This window comes from Oncorhynchus masou, chromosome 1 (genome assembly GCF_036934945.1).
Source record: "Oncorhynchus masou masou isolate Uvic2021 chromosome 1, UVic_Omas_1.1, whole genome shotgun sequence".
NCBI classification, from domain to species: domain Eukaryota; kingdom Metazoa; phylum Chordata; class Actinopteri; order Salmoniformes; family Salmonidae; genus Oncorhynchus; species Oncorhynchus masou.
The window spans coordinates 21620594-21635488 of NC_088212.1; the positions used below are offsets into that span (position 1 = coordinate 21620594).

Sequence of the window (14895 nt, forward strand, 5' to 3'; positions counted from 1 at the left end):
GAGGACTTTTGGTCAAATCGCAGTGTGTTCTTCCTCCTCCTCTCCCACTGCTTGGTTCGAGCCCACTACATTGTAAACTAACTGGCCGGGGACTTCCAATTTCTTCAATGCCAGGTGCATGAATGCAATCTCCTCAGAAATAGGCTCTTGACAGAGCAGTGGTTGCTTTGCACACATTGATGTTGAGGAGAGGGGTATGACAGTGGGCCAAAGAAAAAAGAACGCTCCCCTATACAGTGCCTTCAGGAAGTATTCACACACCTTTTTCCACTTTTGGGATTGAAATGGATATAATTGTCATAAAGCAGCACTTTATTATGGACAGACTTCTCCCCATCCTAGCTACTGTTGTGTCTACAATTGAAGTCGGAAGTTTACATACATTTAGGTTGGAGTCATTAAAACTTGTTTTTCAACCACTCCACAAATTTCTTGTTAACAAACCAGTTTTGTCAAGTCGGTTAGGACATCTACTTTGTGCATGACACAAGTCATTTTTCCAACAATTGTTTACAGATTATTTCACTTACAATTCACTGTATCACAATTCCAGTGGGTCAGAAGATTACATACACTAAATTGACTGTGCCTTTAAATAGCTTGGAAAATTCCAGAAATTATGTAATGGTTTAGAATCTTCTGATAGGCTAATTGACATCATTTGAGTCAATTGGAGGTGTACCTGTGGATGCATTTTAAGGCCTACCTTCAAACTCAGTGCCTCTTTGCTTGACATCATGGGAAAATCAAAAGAAATCAGCCAAGACCTCAGATTGTAGACCTTCACGAGTCTGGTTTCCAAATGCCTGAATGTACCACGTTCATCTGTACAAACAATAGTACGCAAGTATAAACACCATGGGACCACTCAGCTGTCATACCGCTCAGGAAGGAGACGCGTTCTGTCTCATAGAGATTAACGTATTGTGGTGCACAAAGTGCATATAAATTCTAAAAGCAAAGGACCTTTTGAAGATGATGGAGGAAACCGGTACAAAAGTATTTATATGCAAAGTAAAACGAGTCCTATAATCGGCATAACCTGAAAGGCCGCTCAGCAAGGAAGAAGCCACTGCTTCAAAACCGCCATAAAAAAGCCAGACTACGGTTTGCTACTGCACATGGGGACAAAGATCGTACTTTTGGAGAAATGTCCTCGTCTGATGAAACAAAAATAGAACTGTTTGGCCATAATGACCATCGTTATGTTTGGAGGAAAAAGGGGGAGGCTTGCAAGCCGAAGAACACCATCCCAACAGTGAAGCACAGGGGTGGCAGCATCATGTTGTCGGGGTGCTTTGCTGCAAAACGGACTGGTGCACTTCATAAAATAGATGGCATCATGAGGTAGAAAAATGACATCAGTCAGGAAGTTAAAACTTGGTCGCAAATGGGTCTTCCAAATGGACAATGACCCCAAGAATATTTCCAAAGTTGTGGAAAAATGGCTTAAGGACAACAAAGTCAAGAAATTGGAGTGGCCATCACAAAGCCCTGACCTCAATCCCATAGAACATTAGTGGGCAGGACCGAAAAGGCGTGTGCGAGCAAGGAGGCTTACAAACCTGACTCAGTTACACCAGCTCTGTCAGGAGGAATGGGTCAAAGTTCACCCAACTTATTGTGGGAAGCTTGTGGAAGGCTACCCAAAACGTTCGACCCAAGTTAAACATTTTTTAAGGCAATACTATCAAATACTAATTGAGAGTATGGAAACATCTGACTCACTGGGAATGTGATGAAAGAAATAAAAGCTTAAATAAATAACTCTACTATTATTCTGACATTTCACATTCTTAAAATAAAGTGGTGATCCTAACTGACCTAAGACAGGGAATCTTTACTCTGATTATATGTCAGGAATTGTGAAAAACTGAGTTTAAATGTATTTGGCTAAGGTGTATGTAAACTTCTGACTTCAACTGTATGTGTTGGGTACAGAGATGGGATAGTTAAAAAATAATGTTAAACACTCTTATTGCACACAGAGGGAGTGAATGCAATTCATGTGACTTGTTAAGCACAGTTGTACTCCTGAACTTATTTAGGCTTGCCATAACAAAAGGGTTGAATACTTATTCACTCAAGACATTTTAGTTTTTCATTTTAATACATTTGTAAACATTTCGAGACACATAATTCCGCTTTAACGTTATGGGGTATTGTGTGTAGATCAGTGAAAGAAAATCTCAATTTAATACATTTTTAATTCAGGCTGTATCATAACAAAATGTGGAAAAAGTCAAGGTGTGTGAATACTTTCTGAAGGCACTATAAAAAGTGTTTGATCTGGCTCAATCTGTCCCAATCTTGTCTATCCATCTCCCCTGAAGTGACCGGTTCCTTCCTCCACTTCTTTTTATTTTTCCAGTCCTGGTATGGTAGGCTAGCTGTAACTTATCCCAGTTCAGAAACTTCACTCTTTCATTGTTCAAATGACCCTTAACTTGAACTTGGAAGCAGTAAGTTGTCTGCCTTCCAGTTTTCTTCAACCCTGATGATCTTTATTTTTTTTTACCTTTATTTAACCAGGAAGGGCTCATTGAGATTTAAAATCTCCTTTTCAAGAGCGTCCTGGCCAAGATCGGCAGCACCAAGTCATTACAAAAATTACAGACAAACAACATGAAAAACAAGTAATCTAGTAAAAACCATAGAATTCACAGGAGTATTTTTTAAATATTTTTGTTCACCTTTATGTAACCAGGTAAGCTAGTTGAGAACAAGATCTCATTTACAACTGCGACCTGGCCAAGATAAAGCATAGCAGTGTGAACAGACAACACAGAGTTACACATGGAGTAAACAATTAACAAGTCAATAACACAGTAGGAAAAACAAGAGTCTATATACATTGTGTGCAAAAGGCATGAGGAGGTAGGCAAATAATTACAATTTTGCAGATTAACACTGCAAAAAATCAAAAAGAGCAAATTAAAAACATTGACAGGCCAGGGAATCAGTCTCAAGATCATTCAGCAGTGATATCGGGACAAGTTCTTCCAGTTTAAAACTATTTTGTAAGGCGTTCCAAGATGATGGCGCAGAGTACATAAAAGCCCTTTTACTATAAATTAACCAAGCCTTAAACTGAGCTAAGACATTGTACAGTATGGTCTTTGTTAGAATTCTCAATAATTTTCTCCCATGTTGTCCATAGTGAAGTGTATAGAAGGCCTAGCAATTAATAATTATATTACAAAGGGCTTTGCCTTACTTACGTATATTAATAAATTCTTGAAAAAATATATGATGACATCACAACATAATCTTAAAAATAAAAAAAATCACAGCTGTGCTAAAATCCCCATAAGACACACCCTTGGTGTCCTATTGTTTTATTATTGGATTGTAGCCAGCAGTCTCTTGATGATCAAGCCAAGGGCATTTAATCAACCAAGTGGGGTTTGAGGAAACAGCATTGACATCATTGTCATGAATAGAATCCATAGGATATTGAAATAGACTATAGGATGACAGCTCTTTCCTGTATTTGTGTTCTTACAGGTGGTGACACGGTCTACCCTACTTCCTTAAAAGTTACAGAATAGCTGCTTTAGAAAATAAAAATAATACTGTTGCATGCCCACATTAAAAAAATACTAAAGTATACTATGTTATAAAAGCTGTGGTATTCACTGTAGTATGCTGTAGTTTATGGTAGTATTTACAGGGTATAAACACGAGTAAAATAAAACTGTAGTATATACTATAGTAATTAAAGTAGTGTCTTTGCACTGTAGGATACTGTAGTGTTCACTGTGTGTTGCAGTATTTACTATAGTGTTTTTGCAGACATTATTGTAGTGTTTTCTACAGTGTTTTTGTTTTATTATCTCTGTCATAGAAGTGGAGGCTTTGTCCTTCAGGAAACCTACTAGAGAAATACTAAAATAGCTAATTTTCCATAATCTATCTATCTATCTATCTATCTATCTGTCGGTCGGTCAGACTGAGGTCTGAATGGATAGTTCAGAGTTTCTGCACTCTTCTATAACCTGTACGGAACACAATAGCCATTCTCACTTATGGGTGGAACAAATTGCGATATGGGGGAGGGGAATGGGCAGGGTATATGCAAATGAAATACTGTAGTATTTACTATAGTTTAAAATGTGTTGTGTTTCTGTGGACTGTAGAGTTTTTCCAGACATTACTGTAGTATTTAGTACTGTGTTTTTTTGTTGTTGTGAATAACAATGTTGTTTTTACTATAGTATTCTATAGTATACCACAACATTATATAGTATCTATCAGTATGAATGCATTTTGACATGCTGGAACATTGGTACAAACAACATCATTGTCTTCAGCAGAGGAAGAAAGTGACATGACAGGCGCTGGTTCGGATGGAGAACCATTGTGTCAAGCCATTGGACGGTGTAATGTATGTACGTAGCTTGTTGTCGGTGAAGAAGACACTGCTCTCCAATACAAATCTTCATGATCAGTGGAGTGAGGCGTTCTAAATCCCAGGGACACTGTCCATTCTATGAATTCTAATTACATGGTCCTACATCTTCTCTTTGTCTCATATTACCAACACATTGCCTGGCCACAGAGCACCTGCCAAACTTGATGTGTTCTCAGATGCACTGGGGATTACTTTCATCTGCAGGAGCTGGGGGGGGGGTCTTCTTTGTTGATATTCTTTAGGCTGTACTTTAGGTTTGTTTTATCCCCTTACTTACTCATCACCTATGGGATATAAGGCTACAATGAGCTACTGTTTTTCCCCTTAAATTTGGGACCACAAGAATTTTCTCAGACATGGGCTACTTGTGAAAGCAAATCTCTCACCTTGTGAAGCTCTGGCAACTCTCAACTGACCTCATAGCAGATGGTACTGTACGTTGTGCACTGCAGACTGCAGAGGGCTTAGCTTCCCAAACCTTTCTTAATACCCTGTTCTAACTTTGTTTAGACTGTTTGATAGTATGGTGGTGATGGCCGTGTGCTTTGAATCCCATACAATCCTGTGTGCCATCGTGCATAATGTTTTTGTCCCCCTACACCAAACGCGATCACGACACGCAGGTTAAAATATCAAAACAAACTCTGAACCAATGACATTCATCATAACCAATGAGGATTTGGCACGTGGGTACCTGCTTCTATAAACCAACGAGGAGACTTTCAGTGCAATCTGCATCAGAAATAGAAAGGAGTTCTATTTTAGCCCTTGGCATCGCAGACGCTCGTTGGCGCGCACGAGCAGTGTGGGTGCAATAATTGAATAACATGGATTTCTAAATTTACTTTGTGACACTCGCACACGTGACGTGTCCGGTCTGGTCAGCATGTTAGCCTGTATTATGACAGTGTTCCCCAAGTGGTTTTCTTATAGGATCTAGGGAGGCTGTATATGACATACTGAAAGTTTGTCATATTTTGGACTGGTGCCTCAAGGGGTTTTGGTTGAATGACTGCACTCTACTACCTGTTGAAACCTCTGCTCCACCAAAGGGCCAAAATAGCGTAAAAACACAATTCTGTGAAATTATGTTGATTTGCAAGATGGATACCATATGCTGCCTTGTTTGTTACTATTGAGTTGTTTTGTTTAGTTAAATCATTCCTTTTCAGAAGAAATGGAGACAAAATATTTCCCAGATCTGTATGTTGAAATCAGTCAATTACAATGCTAGAAATACACGGATGAGTCAGACTTCAGTAGACAAGTGAGTCAGAGTTCACTTCAATAAGTGCCAAATATACACAGAAAATGAAGGGCTACATTTGTATAATTGTAGCTCATCCAAAAAGAAAGCACTCTTTCCAGACTGCCTGACAGTCTAAACATCCCTTATGGTAATTTAATTTGTACAAAACTAGCAAGTCAACACACACACACACATACACACACCTCACCTGCTGGTGTCGGCTGAGGTGATGGCAATAAGTGGAGGGGTGCGTAGTGGCAGTGTGGTCGGTCGCGGTGGGACTGTGATAGTGTCTGGTTCAGGTTTGTGGTTGCAGTAGTACTGCTCAGCCTGCCTGAAGGCCAGAGGAGGCAGCTGGACAGTGCGACATGACAGCCTCCGGACCAGGAAGGGCTCCATACAGGACATTGGCCCCGACTCTGGAGAGTCTGACGAATCATCTGACACCTGGGACAGAGGAGAGCAGAGACAGACAGTCAGGGTGGAGATATACCTAAGAGAGAGGAGAGACAGGATGAAAATATGCCTAAGAGAGAGGAGAGACAGACAGGATGAAGATATGCCTGAGAGAAAGGACAGACAGACAGGATGAAAATATGCCTAAGAGAGAGGAGAGACAGACAGGATGAAGATATGCCTAAGAGAGAGAGACAGACAGGATGAAGATATGCCTGAGAGAGAGGAGAGAAAGACAGGATGGAGATATACCTGAGAGAAAGGACAGACAGACAGGATGAAGATATACCTGAGAGAAAGGACAGACAGACAGGATGAAGATATACCTGAGAGAAAGGACAGAGAGACAGAGAGACAGACAGACAGACAGACATACCTGAGAAAGAAGAGAGGAGAGACAAACATACAGACATGTTGGAAATATACCTGAGAGAGAGAAGAGACACACAGGATGAAGATATGCCTGAGAGAGAGGAGAGAAAGACAGGATGGAGATATACCTGAGAGAAAGGACAGGACAGGACAGGACAGGACAGGACAGACAGACAGACAGACAGACAGACAGACAGACAGACAGACAGACAGACAGACAGACAGACAGACAGACAGACAGACAGACAGACAGACAGACAGACAGACAGACCTGAGAAAGAAGAGAGGAGAGACAAACATACAGACATGTTGGAGATATACCTGAGAGAGAGAAGAGACACAGGATTGAGATATACCTGAGAGAGAGGAGACAGACAGGATGAAGATATACCTGAGAGAGAGGAGAGACGATAGACAGATAGGATGATGATATACCTGAGAGAGGAGGAGGAGAGACAGACAGACAGACAGACAGACAGACAGACAGACAGACGGGATGGTGATATACCTGAGAGAGGAGGAGGAGAGACAGACAGACAGACAGCCAGACAGACAGACAGACAGACAGACAGACAGACAGACAGACAGACAGACAGACAGACAGGATGGTGATATACCTGAGAGAGAGGAGGAGTGACAGACAGACAGGATGGTGATATACCTGAGAGAGAAGAGAGGAGAGAGACATGATGGTGATATACTTGAGAGAGAGAAGAGAGACATGATGGTGATATACTTGAGAGAGAGAAGAGAGGAGAGAGACATGATGGTGATATACTTGAGAGAGAGAAGAGAGGAGAGAGACAGGATGGTGATATACCTGAGAGAGAAGAGAGGAGAGAGACAGGATGGTGATATACCTGAGAGAGAAGAGAGGGGAGACATGATGGTGATATACTTGAGAGAGAGAAGAGAGACATGATGGTGATATACTTGAGAGAGAGAAGAGAGGAGAGAGACATGATGGTGATATACTTGAGAGAGAGAAGAGAGGAGAGAGACAGGATGGTGATATACCTGAGAGAGAAGAGAGGAGAGACAGACAGGTAGGATGGTGATATACCTGAGAGAGAAGAGAGGGGAGACATGATGGTGATATACTTGAGAGAGAGAAGAGAGGGGAGAGACAGGATGGTGATACACTTGAGAGAGAAGAGGAGAGAGAAGAGAGACAGACAGACAGACAGACAGACAGACAGACAGACAGACAGACAGACAGACAGACAGACAGGATGGTGATATACCTGAGAGAGAAGAGAGGAGTTGCAGATAGAATGGTGATATACCTGATACTAAGATAAATAAACAGACACCAAGAGGTACCTGAGGGGAGAAGAGGAGATATGCCATCTGAAAGATAGATCTGGTCAGGAGGAGAGAGAGACAAGGAGAGGATAGATGCTCAGCAGATATGGATGCAGAGCAGAAAGAAATAACCCAATCCTGCATACATATGCTTGCAGACCATTACAATTATCAGCAGTTTCTTGATACACAGTGTGAGGTCGATGGAGGCTCTCAAATCATGGAGGCTCTCAATTCAAACTTTTGCACTAGTGCCATTATGTAAAGCTTTACCGATCAGGAGTGTCTTCAATTCCCCAACCCTGTCCATAACAGAGAATATAATGAATAGAATTAGACAGTGCTCTATTTGGTCCACACTAGTTCATGCCAGAGCCGACAGTACATATGATTCTGATCCACAACATAGAATTAGGATTGAAGCCCATTCTTTGCACTAACCTGCACTGAATACAAAACATTCCTAATATTGAGATACACCCCTTTTATCCCTCAAAACAGCCTCAATTCATTGGGGCATGGACTCCACAAGGTGTCAAAAGCATTCCACAGGGATGCTGGCCCATGTTACCTCCAGTGCTTCCCACAGTTATGTCAAGTTGGCTGGATGTCCTACTCAGATCATTCTTGATACACAGGAGAAACTGTTGAGTGTGAAAATCCCAGCAGCATTGCAGTTCTTGACACAAACTGGTGCGCCTACTGTACAACCATATCCCATTCAAAGGCACCTCAATATTAGGAAGATGTCCCTAATGTTTTGTACACTCATCTAAGCTGATTTAAGTGGATTTAACAAGTGACATCTATAAGGGATCATAGCTTTCACCTGTATTTACCTATGTCATGGAAAGAGCAGTCTATGTTATATTCATAATGTTTTGTACACTCTGTGTACAAGTCTAGTCATACACTAGTCATACTAGTGCGGCATATGTAACACTAGTATGAATATAGCTTACACAACCACTTTTGATATACTTCTACGGAGCCTCCTCTGGGAATGGTTTTCAAAGTGCTACTAAAGCAGCATTTTGTGTCTTTAAAGGGTATCATAGCTGATGGAAACTAAATCAGCTGCATGTTTCGTCAGTGTATCAAGTAGAATGTGCGTGAGTGAGTGAGTGAGTGAGTGAGTGAGTGAGTGAGTGAGTGAGTGAGTGTGGGAGTGAGTGAGTGAATGTGGGAGTGAGTGAATGTGGGAGGGTGTGTGTGTACCTATATGAGCCAGGTCCACTCACAAATATACTGTATACACACACAGTTGGAGACTGGTGAGACAGCATGATGAAAAAGTCTGTGCCATTAATCTTCTGGCTAACCATGAGTTGTTTTCATTGGTTCTGCATGATTAACAAGACTTTCCCATTAAGTAAGGGTCAACCATTAACATATTCAGCCCACATAGCTAATTTACAGGTAATTCTTCCACATTACACAGATTAACCACTGAGACCAGCTGGACCCTCCACATTGACCAGCTTGGCCATGTGGATAATGAAAATGAAAACAACATCTTGGAAAATAAATTTTCGTTATACATAGAGCTTGATGACCTTTCATCAACTTCAATAACTCCACCAGTGGAGGCTGCTGAGGGGAGGTTGGCGAATGGAAAGGCATCAAACCCATGGAAACCATGGTTGATGTATTTGATACAATTCCAACAATTCCACTCCAGCCATTACCACGAGTCCGTCCTCCCCAATTAAGATGCCAGCAACATCCTGTGACCTCCACATATAACTGTTGTTTTATATAGAATAATGGGAGGGGAGTAGAAGGTGCCACCAAATAAGAGCATTACGCAGCTCGTTAACAATTCAAAACTGTTTTTATTAGCTATTTCAGGTTGAATCATCAAATATGATGTAGATATAAGGGGAAGGTTTGGAGGAGCAAGAGTGTTACCTGAATGTTTTTACCCTGAATGTTTTTTCCCATCATACTTAATAAGTGTTTGACTCCAAAAAAATAACCACTTTGTCCAAGGCTTTTCAGCCTTTCAGCATTTCAGCAGCTCAATCAGCCTTATAGTTGTGGGTGCTAAAAATGGAGTGAGATTTCCTGCCTTGTTTTCCTTCCCTCCCGGTGTGCTTTGATTTGTAATGTGTGTGTGTGTGCGTGTGTTTGCGTTTCTTTGATTTTCAGTGTGCGAAACTGTGTTTTTAATGATGTGAGTAGCCTTGGCCCGAGGCAGTCTGCTGTAAAAACAAGCTATTCATCCAGCCCACCCCCATGAATTATACAGGTGGTTAGCTACTGTAGGTGTACTGCCTGACTCCTAAACTGATGTTGAACACTCTATTTACAGAGATTCTCCAAACACAAACACTTTGCTGAGTTTGAACAAAGCATAGATGGTACATTGAGTTTGCCATTACCTATGACCAAAAAGGGGACACAATAAATGTGCCACTCATTGGATCATTCTTGAAAGATGGAAAGTTTTGATGGCTAACTAAAATAAGAACATGCAAATGTTTTTGGAAAAATGTATTTTAGTTAAGCTGGGGGATAGATTATGGAAATCTCTAGACTTCAATAAAACATTGTTGTCACAGGGAAGCTCACCCTGTCATTCTCAGCCTATTAAAGTCCAACCCAACCTGCATCATCATGTCAATCCTCATTCAACAAATCAACAGCCTTTATTCCTCTATAATTGCTTGTACCTGTGGTAGGCAGGCAGTGAAATTGACAGCACATTACAGTGGGAGAGGGAGGATAATGTCATTACAGTACATTACATTTACTGCCCTCATTCCTGGTCTGTGAGTGCCACAGAACTGATGTTACAGGCGAAACCCAGATAAAAATCCAATCAGGAAGTGCCGCATTTTTTGAAACCGCCTCATGCCAATGACTCCTTATATGGCTGTGAATGGACCACGAATGAGCTTAGGCTTTCTGTCGCTTCCCCAAGGTGTCGACAGCATTGTGACGTATTTGTAGGCATATCATTCGAAGATTGACCATAAGAGACTACATCTACCAGGTGGTCGCTTGGTGTTCTCCGTTGCAATTATTGCGTAATCTCCAGCTGCAGTATTTTTCCGTTCGCTTCTGATGAGAAACCAACTGTCACGACTGATATATTATCGAATAGATATGTGAAAAACACCTTGAGGATTGATTCTAAACAACGTTTGCCATGTTTCTGTCGATATTATGGAGCTAATTTGGAAAAAAGTTTGGCGTTGTAGTGACTGCATTTTCCGGTCTTTTTCTTAGCCAAACATGATGAAAAAAACGGAGCTATTTCGCCAACACAAATAATCTTTTTGGAAAAAATAAACATTTGCTATCTAACTGAGAGTCTCGTCATTGAAATCATCCGAAGTTCTTCAAAGGTAAATTATTTTATTTGAATGCTTTTCTTGTTTATGTGAAAATGTTACCTGCTGAATGCTAGGCTTTAATGCTATGCTTGGCTATCAATACTCTTACACAAATGCTTGTGTAGCTTTGGTTGAAAAGCATATTTTGAAAATCTGAGATGACAGTGTTGTTAACAAAAGGCTAAGCTTGTGTTTCAATATATTTATTTCATTTCATTTGCGATTTTCATGAATAGGAAACTGCGCTTGAGGCTATGATTACGCTCCCGGATACGGGATTGCTCATTGCTAGAGGTTAATTACATAAGTATTCAGACCTTTTCCTGTAAGATTCAAAATTGAGCTCAGGTGCATACTGTTTCCATTGATCATCATTGAGATGTTTCTACAACTTGATTGGAGTCCACCTGTGGTAAATTCAAATGATTCAATATGATTTTGAAAGGCACACAACCTGTCTATATAAGGTCCCACAGATGACAGTGCATGTCAGAGCAAAAACCAAGCCATGAGGTCAAAGGAATTGTCCATAAAGCTCTGAGACAGGATTGTGTCGAGGCACAGATCTGGGGAAGGGTAGCAAAACTTCTGTGCAGCATTGAAGGTCCCCAAGAACACAGTGGCCTCCATCATTCATAAAAGGCAGAAATTTGGAACCACCAAGACGCTTCCTATAGCTGTCCACCCGGCCAAAATGAGCAATCGGGGGAGAAGGGCCTTGGTCAGCGAGGTGACCAAGAACACGATGGTCACTCTGACAGAGCTCGAGAGTTCCTCTGAGGAGATGGGAGAACCTTCCAGAAGGAAAAGTATTTCTGCAGCACTCCACCAATCAGGCATTTAGGGTTGAGTGGCCAGACGGAAGCCACTACTCAGTAAAAGGCACATGACAGTCCGCTTGGACTTTGCCAGACGGCATGTAAAGGACTCTCAGACCAGAAGAAACAAGATTCTCTGGTCTGATGAAACCAAGATTGAACTCTTTGGTCTGAATGCCAAGCGTCACGTCGGGAGGAAACTTGGCCCCAATCCCTACAGTGAAGCATGATGATGGTTGGAGCATCTGAGATCGTGGTGGGAGGACTGAGAGACTAGTCAGGATCGTGGGAAAGAGGAATGGAAAAAGTACAGAGAGATCTTTGATGAAAACCTGCTCCAGAGTGCCCAGGACCTCAGACTGGGGCGAAGGTTCACCTTCCAACAGGACAATGCCCCTAAGCACACAGCCAACATAACACAGTAGTGGCTTCAGGACAAGTCTCTGAATGTCCTTGGGTGGCCCAGCCAGAGCCCGGACTTGAACCCGATCAAACATCTCTGGAGAGACCTGGTAGTAGCTGTGCAGCAACGCTCCCCATCCAACCTGACAGAGCTTGAGAGGATCTGCAGAGAAGAATGGGAGAAACTCCCCAAATACAGGTGTGCCAAGCTTGTAGCATCATACCCAAGAAGACTTAAGGCTGTAATTGCTGCTAAAGGTGCTTCAACAAAGTACGGAGTAAAGGGTCTGAATACTTATGTAAATGTTAATTTACGTTTTTTTTTATTTTATTAATTTCAAAACCTGGTTTGTAGCCATTTCATTTGGATGAGTTCAGTAGGTATTTAAATAACTGTGTGTAGCATTCTGAAAAGTTGTGCCTCTACAGACTCTACAGCCTCATCATTACTCTTTTTCCATTCTCTATAACAGAAAAAGTGTGTAAACCCTCACCTATAATGAAGTGTTTATTATCAGATGTTGCCTTGAGTTACACACACAGCAGGGTCTCCAAAGAAAGAGATGTCACACTGAATCAGCTGAATTATTTATTGTCCATCCCAAATTATATTACATTTTTTAAATTCTACACTTTCAGCATTTCGTTGACAATATGTGTAGAGAAATCCAAACTACAATCCAAGTTATAATTTGGTCCTTACCTGCCTCATGGCCATTCCAAAGGAGAAAGATCAAGACGACGTCCGTTGAATTGTTCCATGCACAATTGTCGTTCAAAACTAGATCTAGCATGTCGGTTCAACACAATAATGATCATTTGAATATCATATTTTTAAGTTTTTGGTTGTTACTTAGAAACATTTGTTCAAATTTAGCAGCATATTACCTTGGATTTTATTTGCAAATTAGTATTTTTCATCACATTTAAATTAAGTACCATATTCAAAAATGTAAGTATAACCAGAAACCTATTATTTTAAGTAAAAATCAATGATTTTCTTTCGCAATATTTACTAAGCCTGTGGGTCATTTTTTACAGTGTGGATGGTTAATTCCTCAATCCAAATATGACATAGACAACTCTTAGACTTTAGTTACCTTAACAAAATAAACAAATCAGAACTACAGACCCCAAATAGTAGCATTTTCTATTTGACAGTGTTCCGGTACAATATTTGCCAACTCCGAGACAGACATGTACATTAAAAAAAAGAATACAGCCTTGAAGACTGTAAAGAGAACAATATGTATTTTATTTTTTACAGAATTGTCATTCCTTCCTCTGCTGCCTGGATTATAGCCCACACTGCTCTGAAACATAGAAGGAGATATTGATCTCCCCGAGGAGGCAGAGAGGGACAGAAGGAGGGAGGAGGGGGACAAGTGTGAGAGAAACTGACTGAAAGAGGGAAAAAAGAGAGGGAAAGGTGCAAGATAGCAGGAGAAATAAAGAGAACGTGACAGGAGAGTGAGGGGGAGAGAGAGAGAGATACAAATACAAAATCCATCTAGACACCGTTGCCCAGAGCACACAAAAAACGAAACATACCCCGGCGTAAACATCATCGCCACAGGTAACATCCACAAAGCTGTGAACGATCTGAGAGACAAGGCAAGAAGGGCCTTCTACACCATCAAAAGGAACATAAAATTCGACATACCAATTAGGATCTGGCTAAAAGTACTTGAATCAGTCAAAGAACCCATTGCCCTTCATGATTGTGAGGTCTGGGGTTTGCTCACCAACCAAGAATTCACAAAGTGGGACAAACACAAATTGAGAATTCTGCAAAAATAGCCACCGTGTACAACGTCAAACTCAAAATAATGCATGCAGAGCAGAATTAGGCCAATACCTGCTAATGATAAAAATCCAGATAAGAGACGCTCAATTCTACAACCACCTAAAAAGAAGCGATTACCAAACCTTCCATAACAAAGCCATCACCTACAAAGAGATTAACCTAGAGAAGAGCCCTAAGCAAGCTGGTCCTGGGGCCCTGCTCACAAACACAAACAGACCCCACAGAGCTCCAGGACAGCAACACAATTAGATCCAACCAAATCATGAGAAAACAAAAAGATAATTACTTGACACATTGGAAAGATTAACAAAAAAACAGAGCTAACTAGAATTCTATTTGGACCTAAACAGACAGCACACAGTGGCAGAACACCTGACAACTGTGACTGGCCCAAAATTAAAGAAAGCTTTGATTATGTACAGACTCAGTGAACATAGCCTTGCTTTTGAGAGAGGTCACCGTAGACAGACCTGGCTCTCAAGAGAAGACAGGCTATGTGCACACTTCCCACTAAACGAGCTGGAAACTGAGCTGCACTTCCTAACCTCCTGTTAAACGTATGACCATATTAGAGACACATATTTCCCTAAGATTATACAGACCCACAAAGAATTGTAAAACAAATCCAAATCCAAATCCCATACCTACTGGGTGAAATACCACAGTGTGCAATCACAGCAGCAAGATTTGTGACCTGTTGCCACTAGAAAAGGGCAACCAGTCAAGAACAA

The 14895-nt window shown here is 41.1% G+C and overlaps 1 protein-coding gene across 1 annotated transcript in view; it reads right to left on the reverse strand.

Moving 5' to 3' along the window:
- Positions 1–14895, reverse strand: part of LOC135532782 (3',5'-cyclic-AMP phosphodiesterase 4D-like) — a 406841-nt gene that overhangs the window by 308772 nt on the left and 83174 nt on the right. The window contains exon 3 of the mRNA XM_064960248.1: positions 5872–6110. Coding sequence (XP_064816320.1) covers positions 5872–6110 — 239 coding nt within the window. The remainder of the gene's footprint in view (positions 1–5871; positions 6111–14895) is intronic.